The following is a 26176-nucleotide window of genomic DNA, read 5'->3' as shown; positions in this document are numbered from 1 at the left end:
CACTTTGCACCCTTCTTTTGATATTCAATGACAAACTTAAGCAGAGCTTTCAAATTGTTGGAATTAAGAGGTTATGGCATTTTACTCACTGAAAAATATGAGATTTGTACGTTCGATCTCTACTACAAATGCATCACGTGGCCCTGATAAATTCAGTTCAACTGATGCCTAGCAGGATGTGATTTTGTTTTGTAAAATGCATACTATAGTGCCTTTGTGATATGATGTGGGACCGTGACAATCATATTTCTGCTAGCACTGAATCAGCTGCAGACATAAACAGCCACCTAAACTGAAACAGTTTCTAATTAGTCTTCTTGATTAATTATAGATTTGTTCAAATAACAGACCTCCTTGCCAGCAAAACTTTGATTAATTTGTGTCAGGATTCAGGATGAAGAAGTTTGGCAAATTTTAAAATTGTTTCATCTATCTATCTATCTATCTATCTATCTATCTATCTATCTATCTATCTATCTATCTATCTATCTAACATAACAAAATGACAGAATAAAAACTTGATAATAAATGACTACATTTTAGAGAGGTGCAATATTTTTAGGCTGAGCCTTTTCAGTTACTATTACAATTAATGTATAAAAATACCACTTTATTTTTTTGTAAAAATCCCACAGTGTATGCATGAGATTAAACGATTAACTTAGAACTTAACTGGATTTAGCTGAGCATGTATGAGCAAGTATGGACTGAACTAGGAAGCAAAAATCCAAATTACACATTTTTCTTGCTGTACTTTTTTTAAAAATACATACCCCAGCCAGAGGCCCAGAGATATCTCAAGTAATATGGGCCTTCATTCCTGAACACAACACACAATTTCTTGTAAAGGTGAAATCCTTCAATTCCCATCCACGTGAAAGTGCAGAGCAGGCAATAGTGTAAAAGGGCAGCCAAAAATATACATAGTTGCTCACTGTCAGAGTTGACAAGGACATTGATGATGAAACTGGTATTGAGCATAAACAGGGCGCAGGTCAAGTTCTTGTTGATGAATCTTTCTGTACTTCTGCCCCTAAAGCATTTAGAAAACAGGAAATTTTAGAAAACGTTGCCTTTGTAAAACAAAATTCAGTTTCTGGCAACTTGTTAACTTCTTAGCATATTTTTACGTTCAATTTAAACCCAAATTCTTCTCTGGATGTTGTTTTTGTCAAGTTTAAAGCTAACCTGTTGGATACCTTTTTTAATGTATATTGTAAACTTATTGCTAAAAATACCTTTATTGTCAAAAAATACATGTCAATAGCATTCAATAAATGTTATCTGAAAACATCTGGCATTTTGCACTGACCCAACAGCAAAAGTGGCATCTCGCTCTTAATACATATGGTGTGATTGACAGTGAAGAGCAGACAAAGTTTCAGAATGGCATGGAAGGTGTTGTCAGTAGGAGAGTATATCGGTACTACTGGGAACTGTAAGAGCAGTCAACGCCCCAGGTTTCCACTGCTAACAGGTGCAACGGGCATGACATTAGAAGGATCAATGATGGTCATTGCAATTAGAAGAAGCAAATGTGTCCAGAGTGTGATGGACGGCTGCGGCCTTTTCCCAGTCAGGAGGCCAATATATTGGCAGAAGCCAGGGAGCAGACATGCACAGGACACTGCCTTCTCTGGAGTGCTAGATGGCAGCTCTCCTGGGTTGCAGCGGCACCTTGGATTCCCGCAGTGCTCCAAGGGAGTTGTAGTTTGGCACAGCCCTGTTGGGTTCCGTGGGGGCTTCCAGGGGGAGCTACAGAACCCTACTTGGAAATTCCGTCACACCTGGGACTGATTCCAGACCTTCCTAAGGAGCCACCTGGAATACTCCTGGGTGCGGCTTAAAAGGAGGGGCTCACTTCACTCGGAGAGCCAGAGACGGGTGGAAGGGGGCAAAGCTAGCCAGAGGAGGAGTGGAGGAGGAACACGGAAGAGAAAGGGAAAAAAGAAGAACTGTGCATTGGTGCTTAGACTGTTATTGAACTGTGCTGTTGTAGGGAGTGAGGGAAAAGTGCTTCTCCACTATAATAAACGTGTGCTGTGTAGCAAAACGTTTGCCTACGTCTGCCCAAGTCAGGGTTTGGATGGCTGGAATGCCCTCTGGTGGCCACAAGAGATAGTTACTACCAAGGTCTTATTTCATTTGCAGAGGCATTGGCAGTCTAGGGGGCAGTTCTAGTTATGTGGGCCTTTCAGTAGAAATGGGATGATAAAGGTGTAGTAAAACCAGTGGTACAGGTGTGGTCTGGTAAGTCTTAGAATCTGGAGAGGCCCCTTTAGTTGATGCCTGAAGAAATGAAAAAGGCCGCTCTACCCTAGGTCTTCATACTTTGAACGGGATGTATGAAATTGAAAACTACATATACTGTAACTTTGGGGAAGAAAAGAGGTCACAACTGAGGCAGTGAAGGTATGGGGGAAGAAGGCAAGATAGTACAAGCAGAAATTGGAATGTCATTCAGTCAGAAGTGACCAATAGTTAATACTTCTCTGACTGGTCTGCTGATGTGAAAGTCAAAAAAATGTACTTACCTTTGCCAACAGATGAGGAAAAAAGTAAGTAAGCAGCAAAATGCTGAAATGAAGCAGCCACATAAAGTGATGTACGTGAGGATCTTTAAATCTGCCACAGGCTTGTTGGATATTTGCTAAAATAAATGAAAAAGACAGTTCTGATTACATAGGATAAAAGAATATTCTTTTGCTAAATAAAAATAAAACACATAATAATACATTCATCTTATATCATTTCCGTGAATATTGCTGGTTTCAATATTTAACTGCTGTTTTACAATCAATAAGACACCAGCTCACCATTACATAGCAGAAAACTCACCATCCCACTAAAATTGATGGAGAAAGTTGACATTTTAAAACCATCTACAATAAACTGGAAATATAGTCAGTCTAGTGGATTGAAAATTCCTGATCTCTGTCATTTGGTAGTGCCCAAACATCTCCCCACCAAACCCCCATCTACCTATACCTATTCTCCCCTCCTTATTTGCTATATACATTGCATTGAGTTCCTGTAAGGCTAATCATTTTCCTCTGATGATGATTCCTTGTAGGAATAAAGCCTTTTTTAAGATAAGTGATTCATTTGTTCCCTCTGTAGATTTCCAACTGCAAATATGAAAACCGTATCACAGTCCTTTACCTTCATAATCTTCATATATAGAAATATCTTTACCATTGTACCCGTCAATTCTTTATCACTACATCCTCAGACCCTTAGGAAAAAGACACCTATCACTAGGCTGACCAGACTTTCATAGTCCCAAAATGGGACGCAATTTAAAAATCAAGCAATGAAGTATCAGGTGAATAAATACTTTAGACGTGTATTAAATCAAAAAGTGGTATTCTCCCTTAAAGAGACGTATGCGAATTGTTAGACGTATATTAAATCAAAGGTGGGTTTTTTTGTGAATTTAGTTTTGCGCACGTCTATTGAAATGACCATCCTGTTAAAAACAGGATATTTTGTCATATTCCAGTTATTACACTGGAACACAAAGCATAAAAACGGGACTGTCCCAGAAGAAATGAGATGTCTGGTCACTCTACCCATTACTGACATAACTATTTTGTTACTTCCTACCAGAATTCCATGCCTATCCATTATCCACACACCCACACATACACCCCTGTTAAAAATAGGGTGTCAGAAATCCCTGGGACTTTTGGGCTTCTGCTCTATGGTCTCCAGGACCCACCCCAAGGTGACCCTGCCTTTCCATACTGACTGTCCTGTTGCCTGTGTGGGTCTACATACATTATGGAGGATGTGAGTATAGGACTTTCAATGCCATGTACCAGCTTGGTGAAGTCCTTGCTATTAGCAACCTATCAAGAACCTCCTCAAAATATATAGAAAGAACAGTTGTGTTAGAAGGAGCAGAGACACACATGTATGCACTATCCACAATGGAAGTCAACATTTTTAATTATTTCAAATGTAAAATGGGAAAATTACATTCTGAGCCGTTCTGTTGCATATTATCCACTAGGAAAGATATTATGCTGATGCACTTTATTTGGAAGCTTTTCTGTGCCAGTTACTGATGGTCTGAAAAATCTGTTTTTTTTGATGACAGTCTTTCTCAAAGCATATTCACAAAAATATTATACTTTAACCAACATTGAGTTTGCTCTGTCACTATTGTTATACACAAGTGGCCTAACCCAGTCAGTGGAATCTGAACCTTTTACTTAATGCAGCTCCTGACAGCGTGAGCTGGTGTGTGTCAGATAATCAGAAATTCACTGTGACGATGCCGGTTTCGCTTCATGCTCCCATCTGCCTCTTGAACCCCACACTGTCGCTCGGGGTCAGTTGTCCTCCCATCTTCCTTCTCGCATTCAAAGCCATCCCTCGGATCCCTAGGGCAGACTTTACCCCGATCATACCCACTCTTCTAAAAACCTCAGTGGAAGCAATCCTGTCCCATCTGTGCCGATCACTTGCTTTCTCTTTCACGGCTGACTGGCTTGTCCACTCTCACAAATACTGCTCTCTCACTCTGTTTTTTTTTCTGTCTTCCCCCCTCCGCACTCGCGCTTCTCCTATTTATCATGGGGACGCGGCTCAGGTATGGCGATTAGCTGTCCCCAGCATCAGTTACAGATGTGGACGATTCCTAACCTGTACACATAAGCAAGGAAACACCTGCAGCATGTCATGTCTGAGAACCGCTCCGGCCACACTACCGTGCCCCCTCTTTAAACTGCGAGTGCTGAGATTATTTATTTAAAAACTGGGGAACCTATTCTGTTGGGTACTACAGGTACTAATCATAAAATTAGAATATCATGACAAAGTTGATTTATTTCAGTAATTCCATTCAAAAAGTGAAACTTGTATACTAGATTCATTCATTACACACAGACTGATGTATTTCAAATGTTTATTTCTTTTAATTTTGATGATTATAACTGACAACTAATGAAAGTCCCAAATTCAGTATCTCAGAAAATTAGAATATCGACCAATGCAAAAAAAGGATTTTTAGAAATGTTGGCCAACTGAAAGGTATGAACATGAAAAGTATGAGCATGTACAGCACTCAATATTTAGTTCGGGCTCCTTTGGCCTGGATTACTGCAGCAATGCAGCGTGGCATGGAGTCGATCAGTCTGTGGCACTGCCCAGGTGTTATGAGAGCCCATGTTGCTCTGATAGTGGCCTTCAGCTCTTCTGAATTGTTGGGTTTGGCATATTGCATCTTCTTCTTCACAATACCCCATAGATTTTCTATGGGGTTAAGGTCAGGCGAGTTTGCTGGCCAATCAAAAACAGGGATACCATGGTCCTTAAACCAGGTACTGGTAGCTTTGGCACTTTGTGCAGGTGCCAGGTCCTGTTGGAAAATGAAATCTGCATCTCCATAAAGTTCGTCAGCAGCAGGAAGCATGAAGTGCTCTAAAACTTCCTGGTAGATGGCTGCGTTGACCTTGGACCTCAGAAAACACAATGGACCAACACCAGCAGATGACATGGCAGCCCAAACCATCACTGACTGTGGAAACTTTACACTGGACCTCAAGCGACGTGGATTCTGTGCCTCTCCTCTCTTCCTCCAGACTCTGGGACCTTGATTTCCAAAGGAAATGCAAAATTTACTTTCATCAGAGAACATAACTCGGCAGCAGTCCAGTCCTTTTTATCTTTAGCCCAGGCAAGACGCTTCTGACGCTGTCTCTTGTCCAAGAGTGGCTTGACACAAGGAATGCGACAGCTGAAACCCATGTCTTGCATACGTCTGTGCGTGTGGTTCTTGAAGCACTGACTCCAGCTGCAGTCCACTCTTTGTGAATCTCCCCCACAGTTTTGAATGGGTTTTGTTTCACAATCCTCTCCAGGGTGCGGTTATCCCTACTGCTTGCACACTTTTTTCTACCACATCTTGTCCTTCCTTCGCCTCTCTATTAATGTGCTTGGACACAGAGCTCTGTGAACAGCCAGCCTCTTTAGCAATGACCTTTTGTGTCTTGCCCTACTTGTGCAAGGTGTCAATGGTCGTCTTTTGGACAACTGTCAAGTCAGCAGTCTTCCCCATGATTGTGTAGCCTACAGAACTAGACTGAGAGACCATTTAAAGGCTTTTGCAGGTGTTTTGAGTTAATTAGCTGATTAGAGTGTGGCACCAGGTGTCTTCAATATTGAACCTTTTCACAATATTCAAATTTTCCGAGATACTGAATTTGGGACTTTCATTAGTTGTCAGTTATAATCATCAAACTTAAAAGAAATAAACATTTGAAATACATCAGTCTGTGTGTAATGAATGAATCTAATATACAAGTTTCACTTTTTGAATGGAATTACTGAAATAAATCAACTAATTTTATGATCAGCACCTGTATGTGCCAGATAAAAAAAATCTGCTCTCAATTAGCATTAATCTCCATTTGATTCCCGTCTACTCTCTGGTTGCAGATTTAGGGGCCATTATTGACTGCGCAAATTCTTTTGAAAGCCATATTGCCACAATTTGTAGAACTTCTGTTTCTAAGTTAAGAAACATAACTTAGACTATATTGATCCATGCAGGGTGCTGAAAAATGAGTTATTTAACCCTGTCTTAACTACTGCAATTCTCTTTTTGCTGGCCTTCCCTAAAACCATCCAGAGACTGCAATATGTTTGAAGACAGTGCTGTATGCGTACCAAGAAATACATTAACATATCCTGGTACTCAGAGTTGGCACCAAAACAAATATAGCCAGGTGGCACTAGATTTTTCCAAGGGTGGGGCGGAGATTGCAGCTGTGTAAATACAATACAAATAAAATGTACAGTAATATTGATTTACAACAAATATGCCAGATGCTGCAAAGACAACATAGATGAAAGCAAACAGAACCTCAGCACAGTTCATACAGGTTCACACTGTGCAGCGTTTGTGTTGATCAAACAAACAAGGCATGCATACAGAAAACTAACACAAAGTACTGCGCAACTAGAGATCTTGAAATAAAATAAAAAATAAAATTTAAAAAGCACCATAAATCAGTATTAACTTGTGAGCTGCGATTAAACTTGACATATGAAGGTTTGTGGCATATAATGGCAGGCATTCTATATGATGAGTGGTGCAGCTTTAAGAGCTCCAGCACAAACTGTTTTACCTGTGCAACACCTTGTACTGTGGGTGACTTTGAATATCAGGAGAATGCACTTGTGGCGGAGCTGTTACAATATATTGCAGGATGATTTGCTATTAAAATTAGTTTTGCGTTAAAAGAGTGAATCGTGTTTTAAAATCTTTTACAGTTTGGATGCAGGGACATGTCTTTCACAAATGGCAAAACTTAAAGCTAATCACATTTTAACATACAGGTAAACCAGTTCTTTCTTTTTGTTATGTGCCCAGCACTAAATTGAATTCCTACATTTTTTTCCCCACAGTGACTGTACAAAATGGAAAAACTCACAATTTGTACTGCTGCAGTGACAATTTTGTAGGCATCTGGAAAACGTGAATTGGGAACACCTGACAGAAAACTAAGATGATGCCAAATCTTAGACAATTGGTTTCAAGGAAACATATCACATTTTCAATAAATACAAATTTTTATTCATTTTGATTTTATTAAGTACAGTAAAACCTCTTGTCTAAAATTTGTATTCATTTTCATTTTATTAAGTACAGTAAAACCTCTTATGCGTCACTCAATTAACGTCAATCTCTGTTAACCGTCAGGGAAAGAAAAAATGTGGATGCCAGCACCTACAGTACTACTACTGCCGTGTGGTACACTGCAAGCTCTGCATACTTGAACAGCTCTCCCTTCTGCTAGCATGTAGTGTTCTTCCCCAGCACCACGTGTCAGACTGCATTTCGAAACCACAGTGCTAGTAACGTACCTTTAGTTTTAGTATCATTTTGTAACTTTTCTCTTTTATTATAAGTAATCCTAATCTCTTTTATTATAATTAATACATTGTTATGGCTGATAAATGTAAGCATGTAGTGTTGTAATTGTCACAAAAAATGAAATTATTAAATGTTTACAAAACGGCAAAAGTGCTTCAAGTATTACTTCAGTTTACGGAGTAGGAAGAACAACGGTGAACGATATAAAGTGTGATACCGACAAAGTTGAAAAACGTGATGAAAATGGAAACCACTGATGGTAATGTTTATGTATTAATGTTAATGTTCTCCTGTATTGTAATTTTCTTTTTAAATTCTGTTATATTATATTTTGTTAATATATTGCGACGTGTAGGAAGCTTGTGATGTGCCATTTGGGGAGCAGAAAGGCTGGAATGAATTCTGTAAGTAATGGACTGGATGAAGTGTTCTGTTTAGGGCAGATGCACCTTTTGAGATGAGTGACTTGAGAAGCTAGGAGTAAAAAGAAGGTGTGGCGGAAGGGAGTTTTGATTAGGGAGTCCAGAGACAATAAGCAGGAGTGTTTGCAGTATAGAGAAAAAAGGAACGCGAATGGCGGGAGATAAACAAATATGGTTGGAAAAGCTTTCTTTTATTGTTTTGGAAGCGTAAAACTGCAGAGCCTCTGAGTTGTGATTCCTTATTACACTGGTTGTTACAATATTATACAGTATGAATTAATTATTTTTTTTAATACTATATTACATTTTGTTTTGTAAATAAATATGACTATTTACTAATCTACAATATATAATTTTTAAAGTAGCTGTTCTGTTATTCATCTTTTTACTTATTCGTCACAGCTTCGGTCCCAACCCCGATGTATAATTGAGGTTTTACTGTAGTTTTTTTTATCATGTTAAACACAAGCATTAACAACGTCTATACATATCTAATCAATTATTTGAAAAATTTGTTGGGGGGCAGATTTGTCTAGATGGGGAGGCCTGGCCCACCGGTAACATCAACCCTGCCAGCACTCATAAAACCCCCATTTTGTCACCCCTTCACTGATTGGCTTTAAAGGGGAGGATCCAATTCAAGATCTTCCTCCTCTTCCTTGTCTACAAATGTGTTGTTTCTCCTGCTTATCTCCAGGATCTGCTCAATGTACTGTACGTATACCCACTGACTTTCTTAGGTCAAGGTCTTCTAATCTTTCTGTTGTGGCACAGACAATGCTGCACATTATGGGTGACTGTGCTTTTTTTGTGCTGGTCCACCATTATGGAACAGTCTTCCACAATCTGTTTGGTCTTCAGCATCATTGGCTGTTTTTAAAAAGAAACTTAAAGGACTCAACTTTTTCAGTGTGCATTTGGTAATCCTTAATGACTCATTTTTATCCATGCTGTTTGTTTCTATTTGTTTTTTATGTTTGTTTTTTGTTTATATTTTTTACTTTTATGTTTTCTTTTATAATAGCTTTTAATTATTTTGTGAGACAGCTAGAGATGACTGTTATTTAATGTGCTTTATTATTAACAATATTTACTTTTATTATTATAGATCCAAAATTCAAAAAGGACAAAAATACAAAAATCAAGAGTCCAAAATTTAGGCTGTCAAAATTCCTAAATCCAAATCCTATATAGCAAAGCCATAAATATATAAAAAAACCCCAAGTAAAAACAATCTTGAGGATTAAACCTTAGACAAACCTATACAGTACATTTATACAGAAAACAAAAGAGAAATACCGAATGCTTGTCATTTTTGGGAAAATCTGTCAAAGGGGCCAGCAGAAAAATACTACAAGGCATAGCTAGAAAGCCTGCTTTTTGAATAACCAGTTTTCAGTTACTTTATCAGCCAGCCACTCATTCTAAACAAATATCAAATCTGAAGTCCACTATAGTGTGATTCCATGACTGCAAATTGAATAAAACAGTCAAATAATTTACAGAATCAATATGTTGCCCTTCACTTATATCATATGGATCTCTAATTGCGTGTAATTATTTCTAGAGTACACTATTAACCCTAGACGTCTTTTTGTAAATGTAGCATTTTAAAAAAGGAACACTCACCAAAAGTACAGCAAAATAGGTTAGGTGATTGCAGTGACACTCGGTCGAGCTCTCTTTCTGAAAAGTTACGCAGCCTTTGTTATTCCAAAACATTTCATTATCTGAAACAGTAAGACAAATCGGTTATTGTCACCAGAACATTATGCATTCTAGCATGATCAGAGACTCAGCCTAACTGTACTGTATTCTACGATGTCTACCTTGCTTACGCTTTCTGTGCACAAAGGATCTCATGATATATGCGTTCACACATCTGGCTTTTATCAATACTTTATTTTAGACTGATGTGTAAAGGAATGAATCACTTCTAAGAAATGTTTACAGAGTTGCCTGAAATAGATTTACTGCCATACATTTTCTGGGACCTGACTTTGACCTCTAGTCACTGTAAGTATGGAGTTTGCATGTTTTCCCTAGAAATAAATTGAAAACCACAGGTCCTATGTAAATCTGGGTACCCTTTAATAGACTGGCTTCTGAAACACACTTTTTTGACAATATAATGACCTTTGTTGAATATTAATCTTTCGATTAGTAAACAAACTGAGAAGTCAAATGGAAATACTGTGCTCATTTTAAAACTTTTTCATATTGTGCACTTTTGGTGCTTTACTGTATATTGTATAACCAACCTTTGCTCTTTATATCCCAGAATACACATTGGGTTGTCTTATTCTGCAAGGTAAGAAAAAATAAAGTCATATTTTTAGGTGATGATTCGCTTTCTTTCTCCCAGATATACTCTCTTGTAAATACAGTATGGCCAAAGTAGTTTAAAGGATGCAAGAACCACAAATATCCCTAATAAAGTACAAACATGTAAGTGCAATTTCAAATTTTAGTAGATGCTTACCCCAATATCATAAAAAAATTAGTATACTTTCACATTTTTAATAAATGTTAAAAGGAAGCCAAGAGTATAGAAGCTTTAGAGTAAAGGGTATCTGAAGGCTTGCTATAATTTAGTTAACTCTTTTAGGGTTGATGTCAACTTTTGTCAAAATTCAGGAGTAGAGGACAGTAATTGGCTATAAACTGCAACAAAACTCACCCTTACACTTTAGTTTGACTCTCTTTGCTAGAAGGAAAGTTACATAGCTCTGTTGATTTCAACCTCGATTCCCTAAGCGTGCATGAGTAGCGAAGAGCAAGCAACCTCTAAAATGGCACCAACATCAGGCGAGAGACCAAAGTGAATGTGCAAAGCAAAATACTCCGTGGACGTTTTATGTCATTTTTGTTGAATAGGACTCTGACTTGTCAAACTCCGAGTTTGATGCAAGTGATCTGGAGATGGAGATCAAAAACAAAGGTGAGGTACCAGCATCATCTGATCGGTCCCTAGGTGATTGTGGTGCTGAACACTTTAATGTAGCTGATGTGCCTACAGCAGTGTTTGCCTGGGAGGACCACCACTTATGATGACAAGAGGTACAAACCAGATTGCGTCAGACTGTGACCGCCACCATCACCCACCTGCTGGGTGAAAATAGGAAGGCAGCTGCCCACCATGCATTCCTTCTGACCATCGAGGTGCCCCCAATGCAGCCACTGCCACCAGAGGTGCCCAACATGTGCCAACAGCAGCCACAGCACATAGCAACTGACATTTTATGTTGACTTATGTGTGAAACCACTGCTTTGTGTGCTTTTCAGAAAACTGAGTTCTTTGGAAAAAATATTCAGCCCTCAAAGAGCTAAACCCACATTCCCACAGTTTAGGGACTCAGTTAACTGATTTGAAAGTTGGAGCACTTCATATTTTTTAGTTACTTCATTAAAGAGTCCATTATCACATTTTTGTTTAATGACTGTTTGTTTAACAATGAATCATATTAAAAAATAGCAACACAAGAACGCAATTACATGTGTTAGGAGAGCACAGTATATTAAAAATATGCTTTTTAACAGTACCTTTTATTATCATGTAGTTAGAAACATAGCCAAAATAGGCTTGTGGTGGCTCAGTAGCTTACATAGACATACTGTAGATATAATGTCCTATTGTTAGTTGTTGTTTATGAATGGTTTGTAACTAACAGTAGGAACGATACATACATTTCTTAAAACATAACTTTCTTAAAAGAAGTGACCAATGGAGAGTTAACATCTCTGCTGATGTTTTGAAGCTCAAATTGTTAGTTGCTTCAGGACTTGATGGACAGAAGGTCTGGAGCTTTGCAAATCAAATGAAATGATTATAATGTGCAGATAAAGCACCTGTGAGGTTGTTTTTCATATAACATAATTAATAAGTGTGAATAGTTTTTCACGGGCGGCACGGTGGCGCAGTGGTAGCTGGGTTCGCTTCCCGGGTCCTCCCTGCGTGGAGTTTGCATGTTCTCCCCGTGGGTTTCCTCCAGGCGCTCCGGTTTCCTCCCACAATCCAAAGACATGCAGGTTAGGTAGATTGCCGATTCTAAATTGGCCCTAGTGTGTGTTTGTGTGTGTCCTGCGGTGGGTTGGCACCCTGCCTGGGATTGGTTCCTGCCTTGTGCCCTGTGTTGGCTGGGATTGGCTCCAGCAGACCCCCGTGACCCTGTATTTGGATTCAGCGGGTTTGAAAATGGATGGATGGATAGTTTTTCACTTTATGTTTCCCTCTTAAATTCTTGTCTTTTCTAATTGAATGGCTAACATACTGTATGTCAAGCGGCAGGAGAAGGGAGTTGCTGTACGAGTGGCCAGTGCACGTGAACCTCCTCCAGTGTTTTAACTATCTTGTGTTAGAGATCAGTTTTGCTGTCAGGAGTGGCTGTCAGATGAGTAAAAATTGAAAATATACCAAAGTTGGAGTAACATCTCATATTTTAAATTTGAAAGAGTAAAGTAACTCGTAATTAAACTTACACAGAATGTTTCTCTGTTTTAACATACGTTCAAAAATGCACTAATACTTTTCAAAGGCAGATTCTGAAATTTCAAACACTGATGACCTTTCTAATATCCTTGAAGAAAATGTGTGATAAATTATTACAGCTTTTGTGCAATAAATAAGTGCCAAGTACTTACTGTAAAAGGGGTTTTGTGTTGGAAAGTAATAATTACTGGATCTTTCAGATTAGAAATAACTTCATTTTCAACACTGATTCCAACAACATCCTCATTTAATATATCACTTCTTTTCTTGTCCTGCAAAAAAGAATAGGATTATTGTAGGTTTGCAAGTTTCACTGTTCATATTCAAAGTTTAAGGAAACAGGTACAGCATATGATGCAGTGTTTCAAAGAGGACAAGCTCCGAACCTGATGCTAGACTACTCAAAACGAAGGTTACAGTACTGTTTGTCTTCTTCTTTCTGATTAAGCCTAGAGATCACTTTGTCCATTTGTCCAATTTGCCTTTTTTTGGTTTAAGTAATATGACATTTTAACAAATTATGCATTAAGATCAACTCCCAAACCTCAAATAATCTAATACAGGCTAGCACAATTATGATACTAACTTTGGGAGTTGCATGTTTTACTTAAATAAGAAAGCTGTAAGATGTCTGTCAATAACAAATGTCCATTCACAAAAACTATACACTCTTTGTATGGCGCAATTTACAAACTGGGGCGGCACGGTGGAGCAGTGGTAGCGCTGCTGCCTCGCAGTTAGGAGGCCCGGGTTCACTTCCCAGATCCTCCCTGCGTGAAGTTTGCATGTTGTCTGCGTGGGTTTCGCTCCAGTTTCCTCCCACAGTCCAAAGACATACAGGTTAGGTGCATTGGCCTGTTGTGTGGGTGTGCGTGCCTTGCACCTGGGATTGGCTCCAGCAGACCCCATGACCCTGTAGTTAGGATATGGTATGATGGATGGATGGAGTTTACAGACTGAAGGGTAAAAATACTGTAAATAAATCATTTTTCACTTAGACCCCATGCCTGGGCTTGTTATCTGTAACTGATTTCACTTTTGCTTCTTGCTTGAAAACAGCTGTTGTATGTTATATTAGGTACCTTTAAACAAAGGACAGTGTTTATCATAGCTTTTATTTATTTACTATTTACATAGTATTCATTTTATTAAGTCTCTTTTGATAAAGTATCCCAAATCAGAATGAAGGAATTTTAAAATCGTATGACAATCACAAAATTAAACTGCTCCTTAAATTCCTACTCTGATACATTTTATGCACAAAATAAAATCTGAAAGTGTAAATAATATAAAAATCCAACTCATTACCTTAAAAAGTTCAGATGATTTGAAGAAGGTGCATACTACTTTGGCTGTGGTCCGTTTTTTAGGATTCAATTTTTCCACAATTGAAGGAGGAATGTGCACAGAAGGCCACTGGTCCGTGCTCGGACTCTAATGGATTAAAGTATAATAATTAGCAGAGTTTATCACCGTTTACATTACTGCACCAGTTTTTACTTTAGTTACCTATATTTTGCTGTGAAACAAGTTTTTTTTAGGGTCAGAAATGATTCTTTCAAAAATGTACAAGCTACTCAGCTAATCATTGATGTGTATGATCTCTCACACCAGTTCAGTGTTTTGTTTAAAAAAATAAAATAAAATTGACACTTGTGGCAGATTTAGACATTCACAATAAATCCTAGGAGGAAAAAAATGTATACAAAAAATGATTTGTTACTTACACAAATAAAAAGCAAGGGGTAAAATAAACTTGCTGTACTACTGGGACTCAATATAATGATGCAGCCCTTGTTTGTTTGTTTTTTTTTGGTACCCTTTATTAATCTTCAAGGGTTTCTCTTTATTTTTGTAGCTTTTCCAAACTCATCTCTATTTAAATATATAAAATCCAACGTGCCTGTCTGTCTGTCTGTCCACTTTTCACAAGAGAACTACTTAAAGGATTTAGATCGGGTTGTTTTCTATAGTTTGCTTGAACAGTCCGGTTGATTTTGCATCTTCTCTCATTGTACAAAGTATTATAGTTTGGTTGCGGCACAGATTTATTTGCTCCATTCAAATCGCTCTACCACTCGCCACGTGTTGGAGCGTACCTTGCCTCTGCTTAGCTAGCGATGGTTGTTGTTCAGCAGACATTATCACCTACAGATTGTTCAAAGAGTAACATTTGACGTTTTCGAGAGAGAGAGATCACACCTACGTGTGTTTTAAAGGATAGCTGCTCATTGGTAGAGATATCACGGGCACGTGCTCTTCTCCCCACGCGGCGGACGCTCTCCCGTCAGAGCTGAACACGATCAGATACAGTGCCAACATTTGACGTTGGAGCGTACCTACCTTCTGCTTGGCCAGAGATACCTTGCCAACATTTTACATTTTTGGCAAAGAGATCACAGCTACATTCTCACCCCTGATAGCAAAACCTAAAATATTGTACGTCAAGAGGCCCTCAGATATGAAATCTATCAATATAAATTCTTCTTGATACAAATTATTACTTTTTTTGTTTATTGATTTTTAAAGTTTGTCCTGTTTAACTACTATGCGGATTTGCGGGGGACAGCTAGTTTGTAGTATTTTTATATAATATATATGTAGTTTTACCCCAGTCTCTTACATTGTGTCTACAGGGGCAAAAACAAGTTTGCAATGAAGATTCTCTGGTGCTGCAAAGTTACCTGTGAGGAACATAAAGCCTTTACTTGTATCAGTTATTTCAGTGCGCCATTTAATTTTGATCCTGGCTCAAGTATGGTCTTAGCTTATTTATTCTTTGTGTTGTTTATCAAGTATTATTTTGTAGATGTTGTTATTAGTCTGGGGCAGCACGCTGGTGCAGTGGTAGTGCTGCCGCCTCGCAGTTAGGAGACCCGGGTTCATTTCCCGAGTCCTCCCTGTGTGGAGTTTGCATGGGTTTCCTCCTACAGTCCGAAGACGTGCAGGTTAGGTGCACTGGCGATTCTAAGTTGTCCCGTGTGTGTGGGCTGGCACCCTGCCCAGGGTTTGTTTCCTGCCTTGCACCTTGGGATTGGCTCCAGGAGACCCCAGTAGTTGGGAATTAGCGGGATGGATGTTATTAGTCTGTTGTTGGTTTTGTTCTGCTTGTATTTAATCCAAAAAGGTCTTCACTTTTACAAAAAAAATATCTTCAGTTGAAATGAATATTTTATAATTACAAGACATTTTATAAAATGAAGCTAGAATACGACTAACAGTTTTGACAAACTTTTCAGTAAACATTTGCTAATAATTATATAAAATATTAGGTCGAGGACTGATTCAGTAGAAAGCACCTCAGTCCCACAGGTCAGCACAGCAAAAAATGAAATCTAAGCAAGTCAAAAGCTTTTATATCACACCATTAAATCTTGTTTTCCTTACTGTAAGAATTATTGACTTATCAAAAAATGTGTATGATTTTGTGTTTTGATTTTTTTTAAATGTATATTTTATTTTTTTCTCCAGCCGTCTGGAGTTTTTTTTGTTTTTTTTCTGTCCCCCCTGGTGATTGGACGTTACTCTTATTCGATGTTAATTAATGTCGATTTATTTTGTTTTCTTATTGTGTCTTTTATTTTTCTATTCTTTATTATGTAAAGCACTTTGAGCTACTGTTTGTATGAAAATGTGCTATATAAATAAATGTTGTTATTATTTACCTTACTTAGAGAAACTTAGCCAACTAAATTTTGCTTATTGCTTTGACAGACTTTTATGCTAACTAAAAGCAAAGCAAATCCCATTCCAAGTTTTTTTGTCTAGTTTTTGCATATTCATTTTTTGCAGTGAGGGGATCTGCACCCCATATTTGTCTGGGTGGAGTTTTCATTTTCTTCTTGTGTTGGCATGAGTTTTCTCTAGCTACTCCAACAACACATGTACAGTATTTGCAGTTAAAAACCAGCCCATTATAAGCGAGTGTGAGTAGGTGCACTCATCCAGAGTTTGGTTCCTGCATTGGATTCAATATATGATGGACAGGCCTTGGATCATGTTCCCTGCCACCCTGTACTAGAAAAAAGTGGGTTCAAACTTGGATGGAGGGATAAATCAGTTAAAGAAAAGGATGATGCTCACCCTGGGTGTCACGTTTTTATTTGATATTTCTTCTAAGTCTTTCACTTTGAAGACTGTTGTGTAAGCACATGGCAGATCAAACCGATTCACCTTTGCTGAAAGGTTGGCCTTCATCAATTTGTCATCTAGTCCATAGGAAATTCTAAAAAGATAAAATAACAACCCCAATTAATGAATCTGTTTTACTCCCATTAACATATAATTCTACTGAAATTATCAAGAAAACTGAGCTTTTTATTTTGTTAGATAATACATTGTAAAAACAATGCACTGAGACACTAAATGAGTAAACCACGCAACAAAAAGTTAGAAATGGGACTGTGTTATAAAACATACTTTGAGATAGCACCATATATATGCTATTAAAAATATCCAAAAATGTAAATAATTGTGCTTTTGTCATTTTATTCTTGCATTTTCAACAAGCTCCCAGAATGCAAGTTGCTGATTAAGGGTAATATAATTTACGATTATATAATAATTACAATACTGTATTGCTAATTAGCTACTTGACAGACAGATATACTGCATTTTACATTTTTCTATCCTCTACCAAGTCCTCAAATCTTCTGGGCCTGAAACCACCTTCAGTGCAGTCAATGCTGGTCAAAGCATGTATCAGCCAACCTCAACCTACAAGTTACATTCGCACATTACATGTTTTACTTTTTTGTACTGTTGTGGGAATTAACAAAATGTAGCTGTTTGCTCTTGTATTCATTCTTTAAAAGCTTAGTTCACTGCCACCTACTGGCTGACTGGTGATATTGTATTGAATGAGGGCTACCCAATGGAAATTACAAAAATAAAACAGACTTAGCAGTAGTTTAGTATGGAGGAATATTTCGGACAAAATGAAATAAATAAATAAATGCGTAAATAAATAAAAGTACTGTGAAATGAGAGCATAAATAAATAAATGTGTCACGAAATGACAGCCTTAATAAATAAATATGTCATGAAATGAGAGCATAAATAAATAAATGTGTCACGAAATATGTTTTTCGTTGCTTATTTATTTATTTCATTTTGTCCGTAACATTCCTGCAAACCGTCATGAAATACGGCTTGAAATAAAACTGTCACTTTCACTCGTCAAAGTTGAGAGGGTGGGCTCTAACACGCCCTCTAGTTACTGATTGGTGAATCGATAGCACAAGAATTAATTAGAAAAATGCTTACTACTGCCGATGAAATGGATTCTGCCGAAGATATTACGTATTTCAGAGAAAAACTGAAGATTTATCGGAAGAAATTACAATGTTGGCGCCCTTTTAGAACTGAGTATTTGACCCTTGTTTTACGAGTAGAAAGTCAGTTGCATATTCGCAGCTACTTTTTCAAACAACTGTACAGCTCTGATCAGTGGTAAAGTTGTTCAGTTCAAAATATTAGGTGGAGCTGCTTTGGGCATTCCATGTCAAAGTACCCAAACTAATACAGCCGTTGCAGCTTACCGTATATCAAACTGGCTCATTCGCCTTGTGATCGTCTTCTCCGATACACCATACAGATCTGCAATCTGTTGTACTTTTAAACCGCATAACAGAAGGTGTCCTATTGACTCAGCTGGAATGTCAAAGGATGGACGTCCAGAGCAGGGTACTGCATCACCTGAACTGGAGTGTAGTAGAGTCTGTTCCACCTGTTCTTCGATAATTTCAAAAACAGTTTCATCTATATCGGAGTCTAAAAGGGCTGCCAACATTGTAATTTCTTCCGATAAATCTTCAATTCTCTCTCTGAAATACGTAATATCTTCGGCAGAATCCATTTCATCGGCAGTAGTAAGCATTTTTCTAATTAATTCTTGTGCTATCGATTCACCAATCAGTAACTAGAGGGCGTGTTAGAGCCCACCCTCTCAACTTTGACGAGTGAAAGTGACAGTTTTATTTCAAGCCGTATTTCATGACGGTTTGCAGGAATGTTACGGACAAAATGAAATAAATAAATAAGCAACGAAAAACATATTTCGTGACACATTTATTTATTTATGCTCTCATTTCATGACATATTTATTTATTAAGGCTGTCATTTCATGACACATTTATTTATTTATGCTCACATTTCACAGTACTTTTATTTATTTACGCATTTATTTATTTATTTATTTAATTTTGTCCGAAATATTCCTCCATAGTTTAGGGCTGTTCAAGATTTTGGTTTTACATCCATGTACTGAAAATGTATTTTGTAGCACAACATCTGGAGTATTGCAAAAATGTGCAGAACTAAAGAGGAGCAAGTACAAAATTGTGTTCCGAGATCTATTCCATTTCAAACTGCATTAATTAGGATGACATTTTATTTAGAGTTTTGTCATGAATATGACACATGGTGTCACATGCATCATAGCACAAAACAGTTTTTTTTGAAGCCGCTGACTCATATAGAATAGAATCGTCTAAGACTACCAGGTTTGATTAAAGTGGCAGACACTGATGTTGTGTCCTCAGGCACAGTTTTGCTTTTTCTTAGATCACTGGAATCACTGCTCAGCACATATTTTTAGAGTAGCACATTCCTTGTTGTTCTACTCTGTAACGTGCATGCCAATAGTGCTTAAGTTAATTTATATTAACAGTTAATTTCTTCTGTATCTGGTTATGCCTTTCATTCCCTGGTTGACATACAAGGGCCTTAAACAAAGCCAATCCACATTTAAATTGTATTGCTTTTACTACCCTTTAACAATATCACTTCTGCTCAGCATTACAACCGGTTTCAGAGAAATACTTTTACTTCATGCAAGGTATGACACATTTCCCTGCTTAACTGACTGAAGACTAATTGAAGACTGACATCTCACGGTTCTCTAACCACAAACCTCAAATTACATATTATGCTGCTTTTAAGATATTTCCATTACATTTGTAGCATAAATGGTTACAATTACTAAAGAAAAAGTTTCAGTGCTTAATGTGGCATATCAGTATGTGTGCTTCTTTTATAAATGTAAAAAAGATTGATTTACTATGTAACTTAATATTAAAGAAATAAATGTGAAATGCAGCTGTACACTGTAATTTAAAATAATAGTCGATTTTCCTCAAAGTCCACAATCCCTAGATAGAGTAGTGATTTTCAATCGTATATCTTTTTTAATGTCTCTTCCTTTGTCATGATGCTCTTAAAAGTATACATTTTAACTACTGATATTCTGTTTCATAAATAACCTGTTTTGCACACATATACAGTATGTGTATACAAGTGAGGTAAGGTAGATTAGACTACCACTTAGTGGACAGGTCAGGTCAGGTTGGGGAGCATGCACTGATACTGTGCCTTGCCACATCCACCACACGGCGAAACAGCTCAGGATCCAGATTGGCAACCTCCAAGGCAGACACGTGGCCCAGTCTCACACTCTGGAAATAACCATCTACTTGCCGCAGCCAGTTGTTACATGGGCATCTCCTTGGCCTGGTCCAGTCAATAATGAGGACTCATGCCACGTGGCTGTAATGCCGTAACTGATGCTTCCTCACAATGCAGGTAATGTGCCTCATTCAGGACTCCGTGAGGAACTGCTCATTTGACACAAATTCAAACCAGCGGTACCCAAGGATTCTCCATAGAGACACAGTACTAAAGGAGTTGAGATTTCGTCTCCGGTCACTGGATAGCATCCATGTCTTGCAACCGTATAGCAAGACAGGACACTACGTGGACACTTTAACCCAATTGTAAATATGGTGATCAATGTACATACAACACAAAGAGCGCTTCTCTAATTTACAAACCCTTGTCTTTCTCTCTCTCTCTCTGTAGTCCTGCACAACTAATAATTTTCAGGAAAAGCTTTGCAGTAGCAGACATTGTAAAATTTTGCTTTATATACCATATAGGATGTTACATATTTTTGTTTCATCAATAATATACATTTAATCTGTGGCACATTCCTTATGATACTTGGCAAGGTGATTGCTCACTTAAAATATCAGAAGCCTAAATTAAATTTAACACACTAAGAAAACATAGTTGTTACAATATCATCAACATCTGCAGAAAATAAAAATTCCTGTGCATACTAAACAGAAAGCCAAGTGATTGCACTGGCTTCAACCACTAGAGAAAGTAAGAGGTGACCAAGAACATTATTCAGCAGAAGCGTGCCAAGGAAACGTTACGGCGGCTCCTTTATACCAACAGCAATACGTCTGCATAATTCCTCCCTATGACTGTGAATAACAAAGGCAGACATTTTCTTTCTTTTTAATTTTCTTCCTTTGTCGTCATTCTGTTGTGTGTTCAGATCACATTGTGTGTGTATATCCATCTATCTATCTTCTGTAAAAGGCAAAATCTCTCCCTGGGGACAAATAAAGTTCTATGTATCAAATGAACAATATATTACGTAAGATTACGTGTTTTATAAACAGAACTTGTTGGAAGACTATAATATTAAATAATGTAACAGATATTGTATCATCATGTAGTATTGCCAAGTATACACACACTGACTGCAATGAAATGACACCCTGTTCAGGGGATGTTTCCTGCCTTGCACCCAAGGATAGACTTCAGCCATCTACTGCCCTGAATTGGATTATGCAGATTTGTAAATGAAGATGATGTTCGTAATGAACTGGAACTCTAGTGCAGTAGGTCTTTTAAAATCACATTTTATCTTGAGTTGTTTTATTACTTTTTATTGCTTTGTGGCCCCCTCCCCACCATAACCTATCATCTATGGTGGAGGTGTGAAAGTTTTAGATTTGTCAAAAAAGTTTGATCTCCTGTTTTCGACAGATCTCTACATTTTAGGGTCCCCTGATACCAAAAACATCGATATCTCGATGATGGGTGAGTGTCTGTATTTAGAGGTCCCCTGATACCAAAAACATCGATATCTCGATGATGGGTGAGTGTCTGTATTTAGAGGTCCCCTGATACCAAAAACATCGATATCTCGATGATGGGTGAGTGTCTGTATTTAGAGCTACTGTATAGTATAGAGCTAAAATGAGTGGATGGAAAAATACCTTGAAACTTAAGCCTGTTATGAGATGACGATATGCTGATTAGTTTTTGAGCAAAATCGTGCACTGTAGAGGAAACCCCAAATACCATAATTCTGCAATTAATTATGAATTCTTCTTGTCGATTGCTATCGTAGTGACCTATTTTATGATCAGAAATATAGCATCAGAGCAGTAAATAATTACTGAAATGTTATAGAATAATTCGTGTAACTTGGTTCCTTGGTTCATGTCATTGTTTAGAAATATAAATGCACCAGAAAGCTGTTCATCTCTTTGATGTAAACACCAACAATAAAGTGTGCAAGCAAAGAATAATTTTGAAAATTACAAAGATGCAAAATGTTATTCAATGTTGGTTCAAACTCCAGACTCCTCTCAGCAGGGTCTGCCTTATGTATTGTTGATGACAGTTCAGAATTGACTTAAATCTTGCAGTACAAACTTATCTACAAGCTTAATCAAGCTGAGTTTGCCATATGGCAGTATTAACCAGTCTACACATGCATTGTTACTTGATATACACCAATTATAATGTGCTACTTTCAAATTATAAAATGCGCATCCTTATCTAGATCAGACAACACATTTGATTAAAATGGACCAAGAGGATGCTTGGCAGACAGCTCAGTTTCACTTGCGTTTGTTCTAATTTTACACACAGCCATCCATACGTACAATATACACTGCTCAGCTGAAGACATGCTGGTCTGTGGTATTGCATTCGCTCAGCTAAACAACACAAAGTCACTATCAGCACAAACACTATAAAATATGTAGCATAAGTAAAGGGAAGCCATGTGGTTTAGCTGAGTATTGCTTTTCATATAAAGGTACTAAGAATTAAATAATATGAGTAACAAAATTATAATTATAAAATAGGAAGATGAATTTGGGATAAACAATTACATGTCATACTAAACCACTATGAAGAGTTGCCCAGTCTGAAAGAAGCGGTAAAGGTGTGCAAGCGGCACTAGTGTTGTATAAAATAGGAGAACCTTCTAACATACGACAAAATCAAGGAAAACTCTGCATGGCAGTGTGGAAAGGTGGGCCACGCCAAGGAGGTGAAAAGCCCAACAGAAGGGTTTCCTTGTTTGAGGGCACCACTGCAGACGATATGCAGGAAAACTGGGAACATGGGTGAAAAGCAAGACCACCAGGAGCTGTTCAATTTTATGACATCTGATATGTGATTGAACTTCATCCTTGAATAGAAGGCGTGTGACTGGGAGTTCCTTAACTATACTGAAGTGTTGCATGAGGTCACTAAACAAATTATAAAGGTTAGGAGCACGCGCTGAAACAGCGCATTGCAGCACCCACCACATGACAAATCAACTCAGGATACCAGATTAGGACCTGAGTTCAGCCATGCAATGGGTGACACCTCAGCACCACACTAGTTCAGATGGAGTTGAACCAGTGGGAGGTTTTATATGGCGGTGGAGTGTCAATTCTGCCACCAACCCCCAGGTTTTTCCCTGCAGGTTGAAGGGCCTACATGCAGGGCTGGATACAGATTAATGTCATACGCAGGACGGAGCAATTGCAGGTTAAGGGCCCAACGCATTTACAGGATTCGAACCGGCAACCTTCCGATTGTCAGTGCAAATCCCTAGCCCCAGAGCCACCACTCCAACTAAGCAAATTATAAAAAAACAAGACAAAATAAAAGGTGAAAACAGTGTTTAGTTGCTGGCAATCTAAGTTAATGTTTGGAAATTTTAATGACATTAGATAAGATTACTAGTTCAGTCACCATATTGTGTGACCTTATAAAGTATCTTAAACTTCCTGTGTATTACCTATAAAAATTAGTTGTGCGTGGACAGTTTATTTGGACAAAAGTGACTGGATGCCAAATACTATACATAAATTATACATGTAAAAATTGCCTGAACATACTGCATTTCATTACTTTACATGTGAATGTTTTTTGTGTCAAAATCAAAGCTTTTTAAAAGAGAACAGTACTTACTGGTATCCTTTTTCCAGATCTGACTTTGGTTTTTCCTGACTATACGGATTTTCACACATTGTTTTGGCTACAATGAAATAATACAAAATTAGATACAACTCTAGAACTTTAAGTTGAGTTCCAGCTCTTCTGCTAATGTGCAATTACACGTAAGCTACTTCACATAGTAGTCAAATAAACACATCATAGTATTTTATACAATAGGTATGTATCACATTTCCGTTGGCTTATATTAAAAATGATTTCTACACTCACTTTGAATTATTACAACTTTTCAATGTTGGGTATTTGCATAGGAAAGTATTTTTTGTATTAATACACCAAACAATTGGCAAGCATACAGCATAGTGAAACTACATTGTTCACAAATGCAAGGTACTTTGATTAACACGGTGTTTTATTCTGAAGCTTATTCAGGTTTCTCAAATTTTCTTGTTACGAACACAGAATTTGGGCTTACTGATGGGCCAAACACAAGACAGATATGAGTAAAAATCAAGCAAGTTCTCCTAAAGGGGTAGGGGGCTGTTACCAATAGGTGTTCTTCAGGTACTTCTGCTTCAAGTAATGAATGGAGATCACCGTCTCTTGTCTCTTGCAGTGTGTAGTGGTCACTCCATTCTGTAAAGCACTTTCACCAGAAGAGCTGCATCAGTAGGACTGGACATTACAGGGTTGAATGGGGATTTTACCTGATATAGATATTTGCAACTCCCCCTACCATTTTGGCAGGTCACCAAAACACAAGATTGTACAGTGGGGCTACAAAGTTTGCAAGCCCTTTAGAATTTTCTTTATTTCTTCATAACTATGGTCTAAAATGTGATCAAATTTTTACCTCAGTCCTAAAATTAGAAAAAGAGATCACAACTGAAAAAAATACACAAAAGCATTATACTTGTTAATTTATTTATTCAGCAAAATGATCCAATGTTAAATATTTGTGTGAGGAAAACGTATGTGGATGTTTAGGATTATTAGTTCTTTTGAAGAAGAAATTGGAGTCAGTTGTTCCAATCAATGGGATGACATCCGTTTTGAGAGTGGGAGGGTCTATTTAAAGACCATAAATCTGTGTCTTCACTGTCAAAGTCTCATCTTCACCGAACAGGTTTGTAGAGCATTGTGTCGTGCCTCAATCTGAGGAGATTTCTGGGGACCTCAGGAAAAAAGGTTCTTTATGCACACCAGATTGGAAAAGGTTGCAAAGCTATTTGTCATTAGTCCTCTGTAAGGCAAATTGTGTGCAAAGGGAGGAAATTTAAAGCTATTTTTACTCTTCCCCAGGAGTAGCTGACCAACAAGGACCACTGCAAGTGCAAGGTATGTAATATTCAAGGAGGTCAAAAATAACACCACGGTAAAGTCTAAGGGTCTCGTCTTGCATTGGCTAATGTCAATGTCCATGAGTCCAGCATCAGAAGAACATTGATCAACAATGCCAAGCATGGCAGAGTTGAAAGGAGAAAGCCAATATTTTCCATAAACAGCACTGCTGCCTGTCTAAAGTTTGTTAAAAACCACATGTATATGCCAGAAGAATACTGGAAATATATTCTGTGGAGAGAGAGGAGTCCAAAACGTCAGCAAATCTTTCAGGTTATGTGATAGCTCCCTCCCCAGACCAAACCCCCAGCTGTCAGACTCCTCAACACAATGCAGTCCCCATAATCTTCCACCCTACCCTAACATCTTAGATCACAACCTCTCACTCCATATTACGTACAAATCACTTGATCATGTCAAAAGATCAGTCACTGCACTGATCTGTTCAACTTGCATTTAAATGGGTGTCTGTGTAATTTTATTGACATATTGCTATTTAACAGTATGCTGCATGGTGGTTGTCTGTTTGTGCAAGTTGTCTTGTCTCATTTGCTCTATATGTACACTGTGAGCCCTGAGCTTCATCATTTTGTATCTCTGTATGCTTATATTTGGTTGAGATGACAATAAAGTTGACATTGAAGTAAAACTTTTGGCATAAATGCAAAGCTTTATGTTTGGGGAAACCACAAAAAATACATTTTAGCATAAGAACTTGAAACATGGTAGCAGCAGTATCATGGTTTGAGCCTGTCGTACTGCCTCTAAACCAGGACAGCTTGCTAATACTAATGAAACTATGAATTCTGAATTGTACTAACAAATTCTACAGGAAGAAGTCAAGGTATTCATATGTGAACTAAAGTTCAAGAGAAACTGAGTGATGCAGCAAGACCACAACCCTAAACACACAAGTCATTCTATCAAAGAATGGTTAAAGCAGAAGACATTTCATATCTTGGAGTCCTGATCTTAATCTTATGCAAATGTCATGGAAGCAAC

The 26176-nt window shown here is 37.8% G+C and overlaps 1 protein-coding gene across 5 annotated transcripts in view; it reads right to left on the bottom strand.

The window, feature by feature from the left end:
- Positions 1-26176, bottom strand: part of LOC120535385 (adhesion G-protein coupled receptor G5-like) — a 119982-nt gene that overhangs the window by 10757 nt on the left and 83049 nt on the right. For all 5 annotated transcript variants that reach the window (XM_039763192.1, XM_039763193.1, XM_039763197.1 and 2 more), the window contains 8 exons: positions 23849-23915; positions 16880-17021; positions 14105-14230; positions 12949-13068; positions 10569-10611; positions 9937-10037; positions 2535-2650; positions 774-1033 (listed from right to left, as the gene is read on the bottom strand). In XM_039763192.1, the coding sequence (XP_039619126.1) occupies positions 774-1033; positions 2535-2650; positions 9937-10037; positions 10569-10611; positions 12949-13068; positions 14105-14230; positions 16880-17021; positions 23849-23915 (975 nt within the window). The remainder of the gene's footprint in view (positions 1-773; positions 1034-2534; positions 2651-9936; positions 10038-10568; positions 10612-12948; positions 13069-14104; positions 14231-16879; positions 17022-23848; positions 23916-26176) is intronic.

Source organism: Polypterus senegalus, chromosome 9 (assembly GCF_016835505.1).
Source record: "Polypterus senegalus isolate Bchr_013 chromosome 9, ASM1683550v1, whole genome shotgun sequence".
Lineage (NCBI taxonomy): Eukaryota > Metazoa > Chordata > Cladistia > Polypteriformes > Polypteridae > Polypterus > Polypterus senegalus.
The sequence above is the reverse complement of the archived record's forward strand: the minus strand, read 5'-3'. Positions and strand labels throughout refer to the sequence as shown.